The sequence below is a fragment of the Chiloscyllium punctatum genome, chromosome 47 (assembly GCF_047496795.1).
Source record: "Chiloscyllium punctatum isolate Juve2018m chromosome 47, sChiPun1.3, whole genome shotgun sequence".
Lineage (NCBI taxonomy): Eukaryota > Metazoa > Chordata > Chondrichthyes > Orectolobiformes > Hemiscylliidae > Chiloscyllium > Chiloscyllium punctatum.
In genome coordinates, this window is record NC_092785.1 from 28,164,031 (window position 1) to 28,188,092 (window position 24,062).

General features: G+C 45.2%; 1 protein-coding gene across 1 annotated transcript in view; it reads left to right on the forward strand.

Moving 5' to 3' along the window:
• Positions 1-24,062, forward strand: part of p2rx3b (purinergic receptor P2X, ligand-gated ion channel, 3b) — a 76,799-nt gene that overhangs the window by 28,066 nt on the left and 24,671 nt on the right. Inside the window, exons 4-7 of the mRNA XM_072564743.1 lie at positions 2,922-2,997; positions 15,764-15,857; positions 17,862-17,939; positions 22,904-23,045. Of these exons, the coding sequence (XP_072420844.1) occupies positions 2,922-2,997; positions 15,764-15,857; positions 17,862-17,939; positions 22,904-23,045 (390 nt within the window). The remainder of the gene's footprint in view (positions 1-2,921; positions 2,998-15,763; positions 15,858-17,861; positions 17,940-22,903; positions 23,046-24,062) is intronic.

Genomic DNA, 24,062 nt, shown 5'->3' on the forward strand with positions numbered 1-24,062 from the left:
ACCCTGACAGGTCACTCCCAGACCTCACGGACGTGACCGGTCACTCCCAGACTGCACTGACACTGACCGGTCATTCCTACACCACACGTACCCAGACCGGTCACTCCCAGACTGCACTGACACTGACCGGTCACTCCCACACCGCACGTACCCAGACCGGTCACTCCCAGACCGCACTGAAACTAACCAGTCACTGCCAGACCGCACTGACACTGACCAGTCACTGCCAGACCGCACTGACACTGACCAGTCACTCCCAGACCACACTCACCCAGACTGGTCACTCCCAGACCACTCACCCTGACCGGTCACTCCCAGACTGCACTGAAACAGACCGCACAGACCCAGACCAGTCACTCCCAGACCACACTCACCCAGACCGGTCACTCCCAGACCGCACTGACACTGACCAGTCACTCCCAGACCACGCTCACCCAGACTGGTCACTCCCAGACCGCACTGATCCTGACCGGTCACTCCCAGACCGCACTGACCCAGACAGGTCACCCCCAGACCGCGCACACCCAGACCGGTCACTCCCAGACTGCACTCACCCAGACCGGTCACTCCCAGACCGCACAGACCCAGACCGGTCACTGCCAGACCGCACTGACCCAGACCGGTCACTCCCAGACCGCACTAACCCTGACTGGTCACTCCCAGACCGCACTGACCCAGACCGGTCACTGCCAGACCGCACTGATCCTGACTGGTCACTCTCAGGCCGCACTGACCCAGACCACACTGACCCTGACCGGTAACTCCCAGACCGCACTGATCCTGACTGGTCACTCCTAGACTGCACTCACCCAGACTGGTCTGTCCCAGACTTCACTGATCCTGACCGGTCACTCCCAGACCGCACTGACCCAGACCACACTGACCCTGACCGGTCACTCCCAGACTGCACTGATCCTGACCGGTCAGTCCCAGACCACTCTGACCAAGACCACACTGACCCTGGCCAGTCACTCCCAAACCGCACTGACCGTGACCGGTCATGTCCAGACCACACAGACACTCCCTTGTCACTCTCTTCTGACAGTGTCCCTCCCTGGTCACTCTGCCCACAGCGACACTCCCTGGTCACTCTCTTCTGACAGTGTCCCTCCCTGGTCACTCTCTGCCCACAGTGTCCCTCCCTGGTCACTCTCTGTCCACAGTGACACTCCCTGGTCACTCTCTGTCCACAGTGACCCTCCCTGGTCACTCTGCCCACAGTGACCCTCCCAGGTCACTCTCTGCCCACAGTTACCCTCCCTGGTCATTCTCTGCCCACAGTGACCCTCCCTGGTCACTCTCTGCCCTCAGTGTCCCTCCCTGGTCACTGTCTGCCCACAGCGACACTCCCTGGTCACTCTCCAGCCACAGTGACCCTCCCTGGTCACTCTCTGCGCACAGTGACCCTCCCTGGTCACTCTCCAGCAACAGAGTCCCACCCTGGTCACTCACTGCCCACAGTGACACTCCTTGGTCACTCTCGGCCCACAATGACCCTCCCTGGTCACTCTCCAGCCACAGTGACCCTCCCTGGTCTCTCTCTGCCCACAGTGACCCTCCCTGGTCACTCTCCAGCCACAGTGACCCTCCCTGGTCACTCTCCAGCCACAGTGACCCTCCCTGGTCACTGTCCAGCCACAGTGACCCTCCCTGGTCACTCTCTGCCCACAGTGACCCTCCCTGGTCACTCTCTGCCCACAGTGTCCCTCCCTGGTCACTCTCCAGCCACAGTGACCCTCCCTGGTCACTCTCCACCCACAGTGACCCTCCCTGGTCACTCTCTGCCCACAGTGTCCCTCCCTGGTCACTCTGCAGCCACAGTGACCCTCCCTGGTCACTCTGCCCACAGTGACCCTCCCTGGTCACTCTCCACCCACAGTGACCCTCCCTGGTCACTCTCTGCCCACAGTGACCCTCCCTGGTCACTCTCCACCCACAGTGACCCTCCCTGGTCACTCTCCACCCACAGTGACCCTCCCTGGTCACTCTCCAGCCACAGTGACCGTGCTGGACAGTAACAGGGTCGTTGTTGTGGTTCTGTTCTCCGAGCTGGGAATTTGTCTTTCAAACGTTTTGTCCCCTGTCTAGGTGACATCCTCAGTGCTTGGGAGCCTCCTGTGAAGCGCTTCTGTCCTGTTTCCTCCGGCATTTATAGTGGCCTGTCTCTGCCGCTTCCGGTTGTCAGTTCCAGCTGTACGCTGTAGTGGCCGGTATATTGGGTCCAGGTCGATGTGTTTGTTGATAGAGTCTGTGGATAAGTGCCATCCCTCTAGGAATTCCCTGGCTGTTCTCTGTTTGGCTTGCCCTATAATAGTAGTGTTGTCCCAGTCGAATTCATGTTGCTTGTCATCTGTGAGTGTGGCTACTAAGGATAGCTGGTCGTGTTGTTTCGTGGCTAGTCGGTGTTCACGGATGCGGATCGTTAGCTGTCTTCCTGTTTGTCCGATGTAGTGTTTTGTGAAGTCCTTGCATTGAACACCAACTAGCCACGAAACGACACGACCAGCTATCCTTAGTAGCCACACACACAGACGACAAGCAACATGAGTTCGACTGGGACAACACTACTATTATAGGACAAGCCAAAAACAGAGAACAGCCAGGGAATTCCTAGAGGGATGGCACTTATCCACAGACTCAATCAATAAGCACATTGACCTGGACCCAATATACCGGCCACTACAGCGGACAGCTCGAACTGACAACCGGAAGCGGCAGATTCAAACCACTATAAATGCCGAGGAAACATCACAGAAGCGCTTCACAGGAGGCTCCCAAGCACTGAGGATGTCACCTAGACAGGGGACAAAACGTCCGCAACACAAATCCCCAGCTCGGCGAACAGAACCACAACAACGAGCACCCGAGCTACAAATCTTCTCCCAAACTTGGAGTAACAGAGCTGTGTTGTGTGTTTATAGGACCCGGATAATGAGGATTTTCTCTGTCAGACCGATGACCAATGCCATGTTCAGATGACCCACCAAATCGGCAGCGGTGAGTTTTTCAGACCCCACGCTCCATTTTATCACAGTATTCCTCAGTATTTCACAGTATTCCTCAGTATTTCTCAGTATTCCTCAGTATTTCTCAGTATTCCTCAGTATTTCTCAGTATTCCTCGGTATTTCACTGTATTCCTCAGTATTTCACTGTATTCCTCAGTATTACACAGTATTCCTCAGTATTTCTCAGTATTCCTCAGTATTTCACAGTATTCCTCGGTATTTCACAGTATTCCTCAGTGTTTCACTGTATTCCTCAGTATTTCACAGTATTCCTCAGTATTTCACAGTATTCCTCAGTGTTTCACAGTATTCCTCAGTATTTCTCAGTATTCCTCAGTATTTCACAGTATTCCTCGGTATTTCACAGTATTCCTCAGTATTTCACAGTATTCCTCAGTGTTTCACAGTATTCCTCAGTATTTCACAGTATTCCTCAGTGTTTCACTGTATTCCTCAGTATTTCACAGTATTCCTCAGTGTTTCACAGTATTCCTCAGTATTTCTCAGTATTCCTCAGTGTTTCACAGTATTCCTCAGTATTTCACTGTATTCCTCAGTGTTTCACAGTATTCCTCGGTATTCCTCAGTATTTCACAGTATTCCTCTGTATTTCTCAGTATTCCTCAGTATTTCACAGTATTCCTCTGTATTTCACAGTATTCCGCAGTGTTTCACAGTATTCCTCGGTATTTCACAGTATTTCACAGTATTCCTCTGTATTTCTCAGTATTCCTCAGTATTTCTAAGTATTCCTCTGTATTTCTCAGTATTCCTCAGTATTTCACAGTATTCCTCTGTATTTCACAGTATTCCGCAGTGTTTCACAGTATTTCTCAGTATTTCATAGTATTCCTTAGTGTTTCTCAGTATTCCTCAGTGTTTCACAATATTCCTCAGTGTTTCTCAGTATTCCTTAGTGTTTCTCAGTATTCCTCAGTGTTTCACAATATTCCTCAGTGTTTCTCAGTATTCCTCTGTGTTTCACAGTATTCCTCAGTATTTCTAAGTATCCCTCAGTATTTCACTGTATTCCTCAGTATTTCACAGTATTCCTCAGTATTTCACAGTATTCCTCAGTATTTCTAAGTATCCCTCAGTATTTCACTGTATTCCTCAGTATTTCACAGTATTCCTCAGTATTTCTAAGTATTCCTCAGTATTTCACAATATTCCTCAGTGTTTCACAGTATTCCTCAGTATTACACAGTATTCCTCAGTATTACACTGTATTCCTCAGTATTACACTGTATTCCTCAGTATTTCACAGTATCCCTCAGTATTTCACAATATGCCTCAGTATTTCTCAGTATTCCTCAGTATTTCACAGTATTCCTCAGTATTTCACGATTTTCCTCAGTATTACACTGTATTCCTCAGTATTTCACAGTATTCCAGGTATTTCACGATTTTCCTCAGTATTTCATGATTTTCCTCAGTATTACACAGTATTCCTCAGTGTTTCTCAGTATTCCTCAGTATTTCACAGTATTCCTCGGTATTTCACAGTATTCCTCGGTATTTCACAGTATTCCTCAGTGTTTCACTGTATTCCTCAGTATTTCTAAGTATTCCTCAGTATTTCACAGTATCCCTCAGTATTTCACAGTATTCCTCAGTATTTCTCAGTATTCCTCAGTATTTCACAGTATTCCTCGGTATTTCACGGTATTCCTCAGTATTTCTCAGTATTCCTCAGTATTTCTAAGTATTCCTCAGTATTTCACAGTATTCCTCAGTATTTCACAGTATTCCTCAGTGTTTCACAGTATTCCTCGGTATTTCACGGTATTCCTCAGTATTTCTCAGTATTCCTCAGTATTTCTAAGTATTCCTCAGTATTTCACAGTATTCCTCAGTATTTCTTAGTATTATGCAGCGTTTCACAGTATTTCTCAGTATTTCATAGTATTCCTCTGTATTTCACAGTATCCCTCAGTGTTTCTCAGTATTCCTCAGTATTTCACAATATGCCTCAGTATTTCTCAGTATTCCTCAGTATCTTTCAGTATTCCTCGGCATTTCACAGTATTCCTGAGTATTTCACAGTATTCCTCAGTATTTCACATTATTCCTCAGTGCTTCACGGTATTCCTCAGTATTTCACAATATTCCTCAGTGTTTCACAGTATTCCGGAGTATTTCACAGTATTCCTCAGTATTTCACAGTATTCCTCAGTATTTCACATTATTCCTCAGTGCTTCACGGTATTCCTCAGTATTTCACAATATTCCTCAGTGTTTCACAGTATTCCGGAGTATTTCACTGTATTCCTCAGTATTTCACAGTATTCCTCAGTATTTCTAAGTATTCCTCAGTATTTCATAGAATTCCTCAGTATTTCACAATATTCCTCAGTATTACACAGTATTCCTCAGTATTACACTGTATTCCTCAGTATTACACTGTATTCCTCAGTATTTCACAGTATCCCTCAGTATTTCACAATATGCCTCAGTATTTCTCAGTATTCCTCAGTATTTCACAGTATTCCTCAGTATTTCACGATTTTCCTCAGTATTACACTGTATTCCTCAGTATTTCACAGTATTCCAGGTATTTCACGATTTTCCTCAGTATTTCATGATTTTCCTCAGTATTACACAGTATTCCTCAGTGTTTCTCAGTATTCCTCAGTATTTCACAGTATTCCTCGGTATTTCACAGTATTCCTCGGTATTTCACAGTATTCCTCAGTGTTTCACTGTATTCCTCAGTATTTCTAAGTATTCCTCAGTATTTCACAGTATTCCTCAGTATTTCACAGTATTCCTCAGTATTTCACAGTATCCCTCAGTATTTCACAGTATTCCTCAGTATTTCTCAGTATTCCTCAGTATTTCACAGTATTCCTCAGTATTTCACAGTATTCCTCAGTATTTCTCAGTATTCCTCAGTATTTCTCAGTATTCCTCAGTATTTCACAGTATTCCTCGGTATTTCACGGTATTCCTCAGTATTTCTCAGTATTCCTCAGTATTTCTAAGTATTCCTCAGTATTTCACAGTATTCCTCAGTATTTCACAGTATTCCTCAGTGTTTCACAGTATTCCTCGGTATTTCACGGTATTCCTCAGTATTTCACTGTATTCCTCAGTATTTCACAGTATCCCTCAGTATTTCACAGTATTCCTCAGTATTTCTCAGTATTCCTCAGTATTTCACAGTATTCCTCGGTATTTCACGGTATTCCTCAGTATTTCTCAGTATTCCTCAGTATTTCTAAGTATTCCTCAGTATTTCACAGTATTCCTCAGTATTTCACAGTATTCCTCAGTGTTTCACAGTATTCCTCGGTATTTCACGGTATTCCTCAGTATTTCTCAGTATTCCTCAGTATTTCTAAGTATTCCTCAGTATTTCACAGTATTCCTCAGTATTTCTTAGTATTATGCAGCGTTTCACAGTATTTCTCAGTATTTCATAGTATTCCTCTGTATTTCACAGTATCCCTCAGTGTTTCTCAGTATTCCTCAGTATTTCACAATATGCCTCAGTATTTCTCAGTATTCCTCAGTATCTTTCAGTATTCCTCGGCATTTCACAGTATTCCTGAGTATTTCACAGTATTCCTCAGTATTTCACATTATTCCTCAGTGCTTCACGGTATTCCTCAGTATTTCACAATATTCCTCAGTGTTTCACAGTATTCCGGAGTATTTCACAGTATTCCTCAGTGTTTCACAGTATTCCTCAGTATTTCCCAGTATTCCTCAGTGTTTCACAGTATTCCTCAGTATTTCATACAATTCCTCAGTATTTCACAATATTCCTCAGTGTTTCACAGTATTCCGGAGTATTTCACAGTATTCCTCGGTATTTCTCAGTATTCCTCAGTATTTCACAGTATTCCTCAGTGTTTCACAGTATTCCTCAGTATTTCCCAGTATTCCTCAGTGTTTCACAGTATTCCTCAGTATTTCACAGTATTCCTCAGTATTTCATAGAATTCCTCAGTATTTCACAATATGCCTCAGTATTTCTCAGTATTCCTCAGTGTTTCACTTTATTCCTCAGTATTTCACAATATTCCTCAGTATTTCACTGTATTCCTCAGTATTACACTGTATTCCTCAGTATTTCTCAGTATTCCTCAGTATCTTTCAGTATTCCTCAGTATTTCACAATATTCCTCGGTATTTCACTGTATTCCTCAGTATTACACTGTATTCCTCAGTATTTCTCAGTATTCCTCAGTATCTTTCAGTATTCCTCAGTATTTCACAATATTCCTCGGTATTTCACTGTATTCCTCAGTATTTCACTGTATTCCTCAGTATTTCACAGTATTCCTCAGTGTTTCACAGTATTCCTCAGTATTTCCCAGTATTCCTCAGTGTTTCACTGTATTCCTCTGTATTTCACAGTATTCCTCAGTGTTTCACAGTATTCCTCAGTATTTCTCAGTATTCCTCAGTATCTTTCAGTATTCCTCAGTATTTCACAATATTCCTCGGTATTTCACAGTATTCCTCAGTATTTCATAGAATTCCTCAGTATTTCACAATATGCCTCAGTATTCCTCAGTATTTCACAGTATTCCTCAGTATTTCATAGAATTCCTCAGTATTTCACAATATTCCTCAGTGTTTCACAGTATTCCGGAGTATTTCACAGTATTCCTCGGTATTTCTCAGTATTCCTCAGTATTTCACAGTATTCCTCAGTGTTTCACAGTATTCCTCAGTATTTCCCAGTATTCCTCAGTGTTTCACAGTATTCCTCAGTATTTCACAGTATTCCTCAGTATTTCATAGAATTCCTCAGTATTTCACAATATGCCTCAGTATTTCTCAGTATTCCTCAGTATCTTTCAGTATTCCTCAGTATTTCACAGTATTCCTCAGTGTTTCACTTTATTCCTCAGTATTTCACAATATTCCTCAGTATTACACTGTATTCCTCAGTATTTCTCAGTATCTTTCAGTATTCCTCAGTATTTCACTGTATTCCTCAGTATTTCACTGTATTCCTCAGTATTTCACAGTATTCCTCAGTATTTCCCAGTATTCCTCAGTGTTTCACTGTATTCCTCCGTATTCCACAGTATTCCTCAGTATTTCACGATTTTCCTCAGTATTTCACTGTATTCCTCAGTATTACACAGTATTCCTCAGTATTTCACTGTATTCCTCAGTATTACACAGTATTCCTCAGTGTTTCACAGTATTCCTCAGTATTTCCCAGTATTCCTCAGTGTTTCACAGTATTCCTCAGTATTTCATAGAATTCCTCAGTATTTCACAATATGCCTCAGTATTTCTCAGTATTCCTCAGTATCTTTCAGTATTCCTCAGTATTTCACAGTTTTCCTCAGTATTTCACAGTATTCCTCAGTGTTTCACTTTATTCCTCAGTATTTCACAATATTCCTCAGTATTTCACTTTATTCCTCAGTATTACACAGTATTCCTCAGTATTTCACTGTATTCCTCAGTATTACACAGTATTCCTCAGTATTACACTGTATTCCTCAGTATTACACAGTATTCCTCAGTATTTCACTGTATTCCTCAGTATTTCACAGTATTCCTCAGTATTTCACGATTTTCCTCAGTATTACACTGTATTCCTCAGTATTACACTGTATTCCTCAGTATTTCACAGTATTCCAGGTATTTCACGATTTTCCTCAGTATTACACAGTATTCCTCCGTATTACAGTATTCCTCAGTATTTCACGATTTTCCTCAGTATTTCACAGTATTCCTCAGTATTTCACTGTATTCCTCAGTATTACACAGTATTCCTCAGTATTTCACAGTATTCCTCAGTATTTCATGATTTTCCTCAGTATTTCACTGTATTCCTCAGTGTTTCACTGTATTCCTCAGTATTACACAGTATTCCTCAGTATTTCACGATTTTCCTCAGTATTTCACTGTATTCCTCAGTATTACACTGTATTCCTCAGTGTTTCTCAGTATTCCTCAGTATTTCACAGTATTCCTCGGTATTTCACGGTATTCCTCGGTATTTCACTGTATTCCTCAGTGTTTCTCAGTATTCCTCAGTATTTCTAAGTATTCCTCAGTATTTCATGGTATTCCTCAGTATTTCACAGTATTCCTCAGTATTTCCCAGTATTCCTCAGTGTTTCACAGTATTCCTCAGTATCTCACTGTATTCCTCAGTATTTCACAGTATTCCTCAGTATTTCCCAGTATTCCTCAGTGTTTCACAGTATTCCTCAGTATCTCACAGTATTCCTCAGTGTTTCACAGTATTCCTCAGTATTTCCCAGTATTCCTCAGTGTTTCACAGTATTCCTCAGTATCTCACAGTATTCCTCAGTGTTTCACAGTATTCCTCAGTATTTCACAGTATTCCTCAGTATTTCACTGTAATCCTCAGTATTACACTGTATTCCTCAATATTTCACGATTTTCCTCAGTATTTCACTGTATTCCTCAGTATTACACTGTATTCCTCAGTATTACACAGTATTCCTCAGTATTTCACAGTATTCCTCAGTATTTCACTGTATTCCTCAGTATTTCACTGTAATCCTCAGTATTACACTGTATTCCTCAATATTTCACGATTTTCCTCAGTATTTCACTGTATTCCTCAGTATTACACTGTATTCCTCAGTATTTCACAGTATTCCTCAGTATTTCACGATTTTCCTCAGTATTACACAGTATTCCTCAGTATTACACTGTATTCCTCAGTATTACACTCTATTCCTCAGTATTTCACGATTTTCCTCAGTATTACACTGTATTCCTCAGTATTACACTCTATTCCTCAGTATTTCACGATTTTCCTCAGTATTACACTGTATTCCTCAGTATTACACTCTATTCCTCAGTATTTCACGATTTTCCTCAGTATTACACTGTATTCCTCAGTATTACACTCTATTCCTCAGTATTTCACGATTTTCCTCAGTATTTCACTGTATCCCTCAGTATTTCACAATATTCCTCAGTGTTTCTCAGTATTCCTCGGTGTTTCTCAGTATTCCTCAGTATTTCACAGTATTCATCGGTATTTGACGGTATTCCTCAGTATTTCACAGTATTCCTCAGTATTTCACAGTATTCCTCAGTATTTCACAATATTCCTCGGTGTTTCTCAGTATTCCTCAGTATTTCACAGTATTCCTCAGTGTTTCACAGTATTCCTCAGTATTTCTCAGTATTCCTCAGTATTTCACTGTATTCCTCAGTATTTCACAGTAATCCTCAGTATTTCACAGTATTCCTCAGTATTTCACTGTATTCCTCAGTATTTCACAGTATTCCTCAGTATTTCACAGTATTCCTCTGTATTTCACAGTATTCCTCAGTATTCCTCAGTATTTCATAGTATTCCTTAGTGTTTCTCAGCATTCCTTTGTATTTCACAATATTCCTCAGTATTTCTCAGTTTTCCTCGTTATTTCTCAGTATTCCTCAGTATTTCACAGTATTCCTCTGTATTTTACAGTATTCCTCAGTATTCCTCAGTATTTCACAGTATTCCTCAGTATTTCATAGAATTCCTCAGTATTTCACAGTATTCCTCAGTGTTTCTCAGTATTCCTCAGTATCTTTCAGTATTCCTCACTTTTTCACAGTTTTCCTCAGTGTTTCACAGTATTCCTCGGCATTTCACAGTATTCCTCAGTATTTCTAAGTATTCCTCAGTGTTTCACAGTATTCCTCAGTGTTTCACAGTATTCCTCAGTATTTCACAATATTCCTCAGTATTTCACTGTATTCCTCAGTGTTTCACAGTATTCCTCAGTATTTCTCAGTATTCCTCAGTGTTTCACAGTATTTCTGAGTATTTCACAGTATTCCTCAGTGTTTCACAGTATTCCTCAGTGTTTCACATTATTCCTCAGTATTTCCCAGTATTCCTCAGTATCTCACAGTATTCCTCAGTGTTTCACAGTATTCCTCAGTATTTCCCAGTATTCCTCAGTATCTCACAGTATTCCTCAGTGTTTCACAGTATTCCTCAGTATTTCACAGTATTCCAGGTATTTCACGATTTTCCTCAGTATTACACTGTATTCCTCAGTATTTCACAGTATTCCTCAGTATTTCACGATTTTCCTCAGTATTACACTGTATTCCTCAGTATTACACTGTATTCCTCAGTATTTCACAGTATTCCAGGTATTTCACGATTTTCCTCAGTATTACACTGTATTCCTCAGTATTTCACAGTATTCCTCAGTATTTCACGATTTTCCTCAGTATTACACTGTATTCCTCAGTATTTCACAGTATTCCTCAGTATTTCACAGTATTCCTCAGTATTTCACGATTTTCCTCAGTATTACACAGTATTCCTCAGTATTTCACAATATTCCTCAGTATTTCACAGTATTCCTCAATATTTCTAAGTATTCCTCAGTATTTCACAGTATTCCTCAGTATTTCCCAGTATTCCTCAGTATTTCATGGTATTCCTCAGTATTTCACAGTATTCCTCAGTATTTCATGGTATTCCTCAGTATTTCACAGTATTCCTCAGTATTTCTCAGTATTCCTCAGTATTCCTCAGTATTTCACAGTATTTCACAGTATTCCTCAGTATTTCACAGTATTTCTCAGTATTTCATAGTATTCCTCAGTATTTCATAGTATTCCTTAGTGTTTCTCAGCATTCCTCAGTATTTCACAGTATTCCTCAGTATTTCATCGAATTCCTCAGTATTTCTCAGTATTCCTCAGTATTTCAGTTTTCCTCAGTGTTTCACAGTATTCCTCAGTGTTTCACTGTATTCCTCAGCATTTCACAGTATTCCTTAGTGTTTCACAGTATTCCTCAGTATTTCACAGTATTCCTCAGTGTTTCACAGTATTCCTCAGTATTTCCCAGTATTCCTCAGTATTACACTGTATTCCTCAGTATTTCACGATTTTCCTCAGTATTTCACTGTATTCCTCAGTATTACACAGTATTCCTCAGTATTACACTGTATTCCTCAGTATTACACTGTATTCCTCAGTATTTCACAGTATTCCTCAGTATTTCACGATTTTCCTCAGTATTACACTGTATTCCTCAGTATTTCACAGTATTCCTCAGTATTTCACGATTTTCCTCAGTATTACACTGTATTCCTCAGTATTTCACAGTATTCCTCAGTATTTCACAGTATTCCTCAGTATTTCACGATTTTCCTCAGTATTACACAGTATTCCTCAGTATTTCACAATATTCCTCAGTATTTCACAGTATTCCTCAATATTTCTAAGTATTCCTCAGTATTTCACAGTATTCCTCAGTATTTCCCAGTATTCCTCAGTATTTCATGGTATTCCTCAGTATTTCACAGTATTCCTCAGTATTTCATGGTATTCCTCAGTATTTCACAGTATTCCTCAGTATTTCTCAGTATTCCTCAGTATTCCTCAGTATTTCACAGTATTTCACAGTATTCCTCAGTATTTCACAGTATTTCTCAGTATTTCATAGTATTCCTCAGTATTTCATAGTATTCCTTAGTGTTTCTCAGCATTCCTCAGTATTTCACAGTATTCCTCAGTATTTCATCGAATTCCTCAGTATTTCTCAGTATTCCTCAGTATTTCAGTTTTCCTCAGTGTTTCACAGTATTCCTCAGTATTTCACAGTATTCCTCAGTATTACACTGTATTCCTCAGTACTTCACAGTATTCCTCAGTATTTCACGATTTTCCTCAGTATTACACTGTATTCCTCAGTATTACACTGTATTCCTCAGTATTACACAGTATTCCTCTGTATTTCACAGTATTCCTCTGTATTTCACAGTATTCCTCAGTATTACACTGTATTCCTCAGTATTTCAGTTTTCCTCAGTGTTTCACAGTATTCCTCAGTATTTCACAGTATTCCTCAGTATTACACTGTATTCCTCAGTACTTCACAGTATTCCTCAGTATTTCACGATTTTCCTCAGTATTACACTGTATTCCTCAGTATTACACAGTATTCCTCAGTATTACACAGTATTCCTCAGTATTTCACTGTATTCCTCAGTATTACACAGTATTCCTCAGTATTTCACAGTATTCCTCAGTATTACACAGTATTCCTCAGTATTTCAGTTTTCCTCAGTATTACACAGTATTCCTCAGTATTACACAGTATTCCTCAGTATTTCACTGTATTCCTCAGTATTACACAGTATTCCTCAGTATTTCACAGTATTCCTCAGTATTTCATAGAATTCCTCAGTATTACACAGTATTCCTCAGTATTTCACAGTATTCCTCAGTATTTCAGTTTTCCTCAGTATTACACAGTATTCCTCAGTATTTCACAGTATTCCTCAGTGTTTCACAGTATTCCTCAGTATTTCACAGTATTCCTCAGTATTACACAGTATTCCTCAGTATTTCAGTTTTCCTCAGTATTACACAGTATTCCTCAGCATTTCACAGTATTCCTTAGTGTTTCACAGTATTCCTCAGTATTTCACAGTATTCCTCAGTGTTTCACAGTATTCCTCAGTATTTCCCAGTATTCCTCAGTATTACACTGTATTCCTCAGTATTTCACGATTTTCCTCAGTATTACACAGTATTCCTCAGTATTACACAGTATTCCTCAGTATTACACTGTATTCCTCAGTATTTCACGATTTTCCTCAGTATTTCACTGTATTCCTCAGTATTACACAGTATTCCTCAGTATTTCACTGTATTCCTCAGTATTTCACGATTTTCCTCAGTATTTCACTGTATTCCTCAGTATTTCACAGTATTCCTCAGTATTTCACAGTATTCCTCAGTATTACACTGTATTCCTCAGTATTTCACTGTATTCCTCAGTATTTCACGATTTTCCTCAGTATTTCACTGTATTCCTCAGTATTTCACAGTATTCCTCAGTATTACACTGTATTCCTCAGTACTTCACAGTATTCCTCAGTATTTCACGATTTTCCTCAGTATTACACTGTATTCCTCAGTATTACACTGTATTCCTCAGTATTACACAGTATTCCTCTGTATTTCACAGTATTCCTCTGTATTTCACAGTATTCCTCAGTATTACACTGTATTCCTCAGTATTTCAGTTTTCCTCAGTATCTCACTGTATTCCTCAGTATTACACTGTATTCCTCAGTATTACACTGTATTCCTCAGTATTACACAGTATTCCTCTGTATTTCACAGTATTCCTCTGTATTTCACAGTATTCCTCAGTATTACACAGTATTCCTCAGTATTTCAGTTTTCCTCAGTATTACACAGTATTCCTCAGTATTTCACAGTATTCCTCAGTATTTCACAGTATTCCTCATTGAGTTTTGTGAAATTCTGTAGCTCAGGTTGAGAATCTGGAGGTCGGTTTGCTGGCTGAGCTGGAAGGCTCATTGTCAGACGTTTCGTCCCCGTAATGGGTGACATCCTCAGTGACCCTCCGGATGAAGCACTCCTGATAATTCCTGCTCTCTATGTATTGGTTTGGGGTTCCTTGGGTTGGCGATGTCATTTCCTGTGGTGAGCTCACTTCCTGTTCCTTTTTCTCAGTGGGTGGTCGATGGGCTCTATCTCGATGTGTTTGTTGATAGAGTTCCGGTTGGGATGCCATGCCTCGAGGAATTCCCGGGTGTGTCTCAGTTTGTCTTGTCCGAGGATGGGTGTGTTATCCCAGTCTAAGGGCTGTCGTTCCTCATCTGTTTGTGTCAGTGAGAGAGGGTCGTGTCTTTTTGTGTTGAGTTGATGTTCATGTGTCCTGGGGGTTAGTTTCCTGCCGGTGAGTCCAATGTAGTGTCTGTTACAGCTCTTGCACAGTATTTTGTCAATGACATTAGTTTTGCTGGTGTTTTGGTCTGTTGGTGGGTTTGCCAGACAGTGTCAGTGTAAACTCTGTACCCGAGACCACAGGCAGGTGGAGGATTATTCAGATAAAAGTCCCGAACGTTCCCTGCGAAAGCTCTCGAGCACGACCTCCCTCCAGCCTTCTGGCTGCACTGAAATTCCACGCTGAGCTTTATCCCACTGACAGGTTTTTCCCCGAGGATTTGTTATAAACTCGCGTGACTTCCTGAGGCAGAGTGAGGCAGGAGGAATACCACACAGGGATAACCCCCACCCCACACAGTGTCTGCCTCTCGACAGGACGCTCTCTCTGTCTCTCATTGTCTTTCCCTCTCACACACTGATTCCCTCCAATGCCCACTCTCACTGCGTCTCTGTCTCTCCTTCACTCTCTCCCCTCTCTCTCGCTCTCTCCCCCCTCACTGTGTCTCACTCTCTCTCTCCCCGTCTCACTCTCTCTCTCTCACTCTCACTCTCTTTCTCACTCACACTCTCTCTCCGTCTCTCTCTCCTTCACTCTCTCTCTCCTCTCTCTCTCTCTCTCACTCCCTCTCTCTCTCCCCCTCTCACTGCGTCTCACTCCCTCTACCCATCTCTCTCTCTCTCTCTCTCCCCCATCTCTCTCACTCTCTGTCTCACTCTTCCCCTCATATCTCTGTCTCTCTGTGTCTCTCTTTCTCTCTCACTCTCTCTCTCTCTCTCACACTCTCACTCTCACTCTCACTCTCTCTCCATCTCTCTCTCCTTCACTCTCTCTCTCCTCCGTCTCTCTCTCTCTCTCTCCCCCTCTCACTGCGTCTCACTCCCTCTACCCATCTCTCTCTCTCTCTCTCTCTCTCTCCCCCATCTCTCTCACTCTCTGTCTCACTCTTCCCCTCATATCTCTGTCTCTCTCCCTCTGTCTCTCTGTGTCTCTCTTTCTCTCTCTCTCTCTCTCTCTCTCCCCCTCTCTCGCTCTCTCAATTCTGATGAATCTCTCTGGTGTGCGTTCACCTCTCTCAGGGATTCGGACGGGACGTTGTGTCAGATTTAACGGCAGCGTGTGGACATGCGAGATTCGGGGATGGTGTCCTGTGGAACTAGATGATTCAGAGAAGTAAGTCACACCCACAGCACTCATACACTGGGAGGGACAACAGCAACTAACACCCGGACCACAGGAGGGTCAGTGCTGAGGGAGGGGGCACTGTCGGAGGGTCAGTGCTGAGGGAGTGGGCACTGTCGGAGTGTCAGTGCTGAGGGAGTGAGCACTGTCGGAGGGTCAGTGCTGAGGGAGTGGGCACTGTCGGAGGGTCAGTGCTGAGGGAGTGGGCACTGTCGGAGGGTCAGTGATGAGGGAGTGGGCCCTGTCGGAGGGTCAGTGCTGAGGGAGTGCCGCACTGTCGGAGGGTCAGTGCTGAGGGAGTGGGCACTGTCGGAGGGTCAGTGCTGAGGGAGTGCCGCACAGTCGGAGGGTCAGTGCTGAGTGAGTGCCGCACTGTCGGAGGGTCAGTGCTGAGGGAGTGCCGCACTGTCGGAGGGTCAGTGCTGAGGGAGTGGGCACTGTCGGAGGGTCAGTGCTGAGGGAGTGGGCACTGTCGGAGGGTCAGTGCTGAGGGAGTGGGCACTGTCGGAGGGTCAGTGCTGAGGGAGTGGGCACTGTCGGAGGGTCAGTGCTGAGGGAGCGCCGCACTATCGGAGGGTCAGTGCTGGGGGAGTGGGCACTGTCGGAGGGTCAGTGCTGAGGGAGTGGGCACTGTCGGAGGGTCAGTGCTGAGGGAGCGCCGCACTATCGGAGGGTCAGTGCTGAGGGAGTGGGCACTGTCGGAGGGTCAGTGCTGAGGGAGTGGGCACTGTCGGAGGGTCAGTGCTGAGGGAGCGCCGCACTATCGGAGGGTCAGTGCTGGGGGAGGGGGCACTGTCAGAGGGTCAGTGCTGAGGGAGTGCCGCACTGTCGGAGGGTCAGTGCTGAGGGAGTGGGCCCTGTCGGAGGGTCAGTGCTGAGGGAGGGGGCACTGTCGGAGGGTCAGCATAAGGGAGTGGGCACTGTCGGAGGGTCAGTGCTGAGGGAGCGCCGCACTGTCGGAGGGTCAGTGCTGAGGGAGTGGGCACTGTCAGAGAGTCAGTACTAAGGGAGTGGGCACTGTCGGAGGGTCAGTGCTGAGGGAGTGGGCCCTGTCGGAGGGTCAGTGCTGAGGGAGTGGGCCCTGTCGGAGGGTCAGTGATGAGGGAGTGGGTCCTGTCGGAGGGTCAGTGCTGAGGGAGTGGGCACTGTCGGAGGGTCAGTGCTGAGGGGGTGGGCCCTGTCGGAGGGTCAGTGCTGAGGGAGTGCCGCACTGTCAGAGGGTCAGTGCTGAGGGAGTGGGCCCTGTCGGAGGGTCAGTGCTGAGGGAGTGCCGCACTGTCAGAGGGTCAGTGCTGAGGGAGTGGGCCCTGTCGGAGGGTCAGTGCTGAGGGAGTGGGCCCTGTCGGAGGGTCAGTGCTGAGGGAGTGCCGCACTGTCAGAGGGTCAGTGCTGAGGGAGTGGGCACTGTCAGAGGGTCAGTGCTGAGGGAGTGGGCACTGTCAGAGGGTCAGTGCTGAGGGAGTGGGCCCTGTCAGAGGGTCAGTGCTGAGGGAGAGGGCACTGTCGGAGGGTCAGTGCTGAGGGAGTGGGCCCTGTCGGAGGGTCAGTGCTGAGGGAGTGGGCCCTGTCGGAGGGTCAGTGCTGAGGGAGTGGGCCCTGTCGGAGGGTCAGTGCTGAGGGAGTGGGCCCTGTCGGAGGGTCAGTGCTGAGGGAGTGGGCCCTGTCGCAGGGTCAGTGCTGAGGGAGTGGGCCCTGTCAGAGGGTCAGTGCTGAGGGAGTGGGCACTGTCGCAGGGTCAGTGCTGAGGGAGTGGGCCCTGTCGGAGGGTCAGTGCTGAGGGAGTGGGCACTGTCGGAGGGTCAGTGCTGAGGGAGTGGGCCCTGTCAGAGGGTCTGTGCTGAGGGAGTGGGCACTGTCGCAGGGTCAGTGCTGAGGGAGTGGGCCCTGTCGGAGGGTCAGTGCTGAGGGAGTGGGCCCTGTCGGAGGGTCAGTGCTGAGGGAGTGGGCCCTATCTGGTACATGTCCTGAGGTGTGATGCTGTGATAATGTTTCCAGGGCCCTGATGACTGGAGCTGAAAACTTCACCATATTCATCAAGAACAGCATTCGCTTCCCTTTGTTCAACTTCTCCAAGTGAGTACCATCCCCTCTATACCCACCATTATATACCACCCCCTCTATACCCACCACTATATACCACCCCCTCTGTACCCACCATTATATACCACCCCCTCTATACCCACCATTATATACCACCCCCTCTGTACCCACCATTATATACCAACCCCTCTATACCCACCATTATATACCACCCCCTCTATACCCACCACTATATACCACCCCCTCTATACCCACCATTATATACCACCCCCTCTATACCCACCATTATATACCACCCCCTCTATACCCACCATTATATACCACCCCCTCTATACCCACCATTATATACCTCCCCCTCTATACCCACCATTATATACCACCCCCTCTGTACCCACCATTATATACCAACCCCTCTATACCCACCATTATATACCACCCCCTCTATACCCACCATTATATACCACCCAGTCTGTACCCACCATTATATACCACCCCCTCTATACCACCATTATATACCACCCCCTCTATACCCACCATTATATACCACCCCCTCTATACCCACCATTATATACCACCCCCTCTATACCCACCACTATATACCACCCCCTCTATACCCACCATTATATACCACCCCCTCTATACCCACCATTATATACCACCCCCTTCTATACCCACCATTATATACCACCCCCTTCTATACCCACCACTATATACCACCCCCTCTATACCCACCATTATATACCACCCCCTCTATACCCACCATTATATACCACCCCCTCTGTACCCACCATTATATACCAACCCCTCTATACCCACCATTATATACCACCCCCTCTATACCCACCATTATATACCACCCAGTCTGTACCCACCATTATATACCACCCCCTCTATACCACCATTATATACCACCCCCTCTATACCCACCATTATATACCACCCCCTCTATACCCACCATTATATACCACCCCCTCTATACCACCACTATATACCACCCCCTCTGTACCTACCATTATATACCACCCCTTCTATACCCACCATTATATACCACCCAGTCTGTACCCACCATTATATACCACCCCCTCTGTACCCACCATTATATACCATCCAGTCTGTACCCACCATTATATACCACCCCCTCTATACCCACCATTATATACCACCCAGTCTGTACCCACCATTATATACCACCCCTTCTATACCCACCATTATATACCACCCAGTCTGTACCCACCATTATATACCACCCCCTCTATACCCACCATTATATACCACCCAGTCTGTACCCACCATTATATACCACCCCCTCTGTACCCACCATTATATACCACCCAGTCTGTACCCACCATTATATACCACCCCCTCTATACCCACCATTATATACCACCCAGTCTGTACCCACCATTATATACCACCCCCTCTATACCCACCGTTATGTACCACCCCCTCTATACCCACCATTATATACCACCCAGTCTGTACCCACCATTATATACCACCCCCTCTATACCCACCATTATATACCACCCCTCTCTACCCACCATTATATACCACCCCTTCTATACCCACCATTATATACCACCCCCTCTGTCCCCACCATTATATACCACCCTCTCTATACCCACCATTGTATACCACCCCCTCTATACCCACCACTATATACCACCCCCTCTATACCCACCAATATATACCACCCCCTCTATACCCACCATTATATAACACCCCCTCTATACCCACCATTATATACCAACCCCTCTATACCCACCACTATATACCACCCCCTCTGTACCCACCATTATATACCACCCCCTCTATACCCACCATTATATACCACCCCCTTCTATACCCACCATTATATACCACACCCTCTATACCCACCATTATATACCACCCCCTCTATACCCACCATTATATACCACCCCCACTATACCACCACTATATACCACCCCCTCTATACCCACCATTATATACCACCCCCTCTATACCACCACTATATACCACCCCCTCTATACCCACCATTATATACCACCCCCTCTATACCCACCATTATATACCACCCAGTCTGTACCCACCATTATATACCACCCCCTCTGTACCCACCATTATATACCACCCAGTCTGTACCCACCATTATATACCACCCCCTCTATACCCACCATTATATACCACCCAGTCTGTACCCACCATTATATACCACCCCCTCTATACCCACCATTATATACCACCCAGTCTGTACCCACCATTATATACCACCCCCTCTGTACCCACCATTATATACCACCCAGTCTGTACCCACCATTGTATACCACCCCCTCTATACCCACCATTATATACCACCCAGTCTGTTCCCACCATTATATACCACCCCCTCTGTACCCACCATTATATACCACCCAGTCTGTACCCACCATTATATATCACACAGTCTGTACCCACCATTATATACCACCCAGTCTGTACCCACCATTATATACCACCCCCTCTGTACCCACCATATATACCACCCAGTCTGTACCCACCATTATATACCACCCCCTCTGTACCCACCATTATATACCACCCAGTCTGTACCCACCATTATATTCCGCCCAGTCTGTACCCACCATTATATACCACCCCCTCTATACCCACCATTGTATACCACCCAATCTGTACGCACCATTATATATCACTCAGTCTGTCCGTACCATTATATATCACCCAGTCTGTACCCACCATTATATACCACCCAGTCTGTACCCACCATTATATACCACTCAGTCTGACCCACCATTATATACCACCCAGTCTGTACCCACCATTATATACCACCCAGTCTGTACCCACCATTATATATCACACAGTCTGTACCACCATTATATATCACACAGTCTGTACCCACCATTATATATCACCCAGTCTGTACCCACCATTATATACCACCCAATCTGTACCCACCATTATATACCACCCAGTCTGTACCCACCATTATATACCACCCAGTCTGTACCCACCATTATATATCACACAGTCTGTACCACCATTATATACCACCCAGTCTGTACCCACCATTATATATCACCCAATCTGTACCCACCATTATATACCACCCAGTCTGTAGCACCATTATATACCACCCAGTCTGTACCCACCATTATATATCACACACTCTGTACCCACCATTATATACCACCCAGTCTGTACCCACCATTATATACCACCCAGTCTGTACCCACCATTATATATCACACAGTCTGTACCACCATTATATACCACCCAGTCTGTACCCACCATTATATATCACCCAATCTGTACCCACCATTATATACCACCCAGTCTGTAGCACCATTATATACCACCCAGTCTGTACCCACCATTATATATCACACAGTCTGTACCCACCATTATATACCACCCAGTCTGTACCCGCCATTATATATCACACAGTCTCTCAATTAAATTTAATGACTCCCACTGGGATACAGTTCCCGAAGGGGCTGTCTCTCACTGGGATACAGTTCCTGAAGGTGCTGACTCTCACTGGGATACAGTTCCTGAAGGTGCTGACTCTCACTGGGATACAGTTCCTGAAGGGGCTGTCTCTCACTGGGATACAGTTCCTGAAGGGACTGACTCTCACTGGGATACAGTTCCTGAAGGGGCTGTCTCTCACTGGGATACAGTTCCCGAAGGGGCTGACTCTCACTGGGATACAGTTCCTGAAGGTGCTGACTCTCACTGGGATACAGTTCCTGAAGGGGCGGTCTCTCACTGGGATACAGTTCCTGAAGGGGCTGACTCTCACTGGGATACAGTTCCTGAAGGGGCGGTCTCTCACTGGGATACAGTTCCTGAAGGGGCTGACTCTCACTGGGATACAGTTCCTGTTCCTGAAAGTGCTGACTCTCACTGGGATACAGTTCCTGAAGGTGCTGACTCTCACTGGGATAGAGTTCCTGAAAGTGCTGACTCTCACTGGGATACAGTTCCTGAAAGTGCTGACTCTCACTGGGATAGAGTTCCTGAAAGTGCTGACTCTCACTGGGATACAGTTCCTGAAGGGGCTGACTCTCACTGGGGTACAGTTCCTGAAGGTGCGGTCTCTCACTGGGATACAGTTCCTGAAAGTGCTGACTCTCACTGGGATAGAGTTCCTGAAAGTGCTGACTCTCACTGGGATACAGTTCCTGAAGGGGCTGACTCTCACTGGGATACAGTTCCTGAAGGTGCGGTCTCTCACTGGGATACAGTTCCTGAAAGTGCTGACTCTCACTGGGATAGAGTTCCTGAAAGTGCTGACTCTCACTGGGATACAGTTCCTGAAGGGACTGACTCTCACTGGGATACAGTTACTGAAGGGGCTGTCTCTCACTGGGATACAGTTCCTGATGGTGCTGATTATCACTGGGATACAGTTCCCGAAGGGGCTGACTCTCTGGGATACAGTTCCTGAAGGTGCTCACTCTCTGGGATACAGTTCCTGAAGGGACTGACTCTCACTGGGATACAGTTACTGAAGGGGCTGTCTCTCACTGGGATACAGTTCCTGATGGTGCTGATTATCACTGGGATACAGTTCCTGAAGGGGCTGATTCTCACTGGGATACAGTTCCTGAAGGTGCTCACTCTCTGGGATACAGTTCCTGAAGGGGCTGACTCACACTGGGATACAGTTCCGGAAGGGGCTGTCTCTCACTGTGATCCAGATCCTGAAGGTGCTGACTCTCACTGGGGGACCATACCTGAGGAGGATGCTTCTTTCTCTTGCATCATTCATTCCCAGGTCCTGTGTTTACTGTCTCTGTTTATTGGGTATGAGTGAGCCATTCTAACCTGAGTAAGCATGGAGCGCAAATCCCTTCCCTGACACTTATTAACGAATGAGAGGATTTTAACTTGATTTGCCAGGGGTTTGAGAGTCCCCAGTATCTGAGTGTTTCAGTCTGTCTCTGTTGTACCTTGGCCCTCCTGGAACAGCTCTCTAACCCTTATTTCCTCTCTCTCTCTCCCCTTCCCAGGGGGAACATGCTCCCCAATATCACCAAAGATTACATGCGGTCCTGTTCCTACCACCCGGAGACAGATCTCTTCTGCCCCATCTTCCGTTTGCGTGACATTGTGCGTTTCGCTTCTCAGGATTTCCACACACTTACTCGGAAGGTAAAGTGGGAGGTGTCAGAGTGAGCCTGGGACCATGTCTGTACACCGTAGATATCTCCGTCAGCTGGAGGGAAGCCGGTGAATTCACCATGGCCACACTCGGGGAGGATGCCTTAGTCACTGGAGAGGCAGCTTGTGTGAGAGAGAGAGAGACACGTGCAGTGCACAGTTATGATTTGGAGATGCTAGTGTTGGACTGGGGTGCACTAAGTTAAAAATCACACAACATTTGGAAGTTTTATGTGAAGGTTTATTTGGAAGCACTAGCTTTTGGATCGACGCTACTTGGTTGGGTGGTTGTGGGGAATAAGATTGTAAGACGCAGAATTTATCACAAAAGTTTGGTGTGATGTAACTGCAATTAGAGGCTGAAATAGATCCCGATTGTCTGTTGAGTCTCTCATCTGTTCGAATGACCGGGAGAGTTTCACTCTGTCCATGTGCAAATCACAAATCCGGCTTTGTAAAGTGACATTCTCAGGTTAACGTTTTACAAAAGCTGTGTGTGAGTGTGAGTGTGTGAGGGTGTGAGGGTGTGTGTGTGTGTGACTGTGTGTGTAAGTGTGTGTGAGGGTGTGTGTGAGGGTGTGTGTGTGTGAGAGGATGAGTGTGAGAGGGTGTGTGTGAGTGTGTCTGCGTGTGTGAGAGTGTGTGAGAGAGTGTGTGTGAGGGTGTGTGTGTGAGGGTGTGTGTGTGAGGGTGTGTGAGAGAGGGTGTGTGTGTGAGTGTGTGTGTGAGGGTGTGTGTGAGAGGGTGTGTGTTTGAGTGTGTGTGTGTGAATGTGTGTGTGAGTGTGTGTGTGAGTGTGTGTGTGAGAGTGTGAGAGTGTGTGCGTGTGAGTGTGTGTGTGTGAGTGTGTGTGAGTGAGTGTGTGTGTGTGCGTTTGAGTGTGGGTGCGTGTGTGTGTGTGAGAGTGTGCGTGTGTGGGGGTGTGTGTGATTGAGTGTGTGGGTGTGAGTGTGTGTGTGCGTGCGTGTGTGTGGATGTGTGTGTGTGTGAGTGTGTGATTGAGTGTGT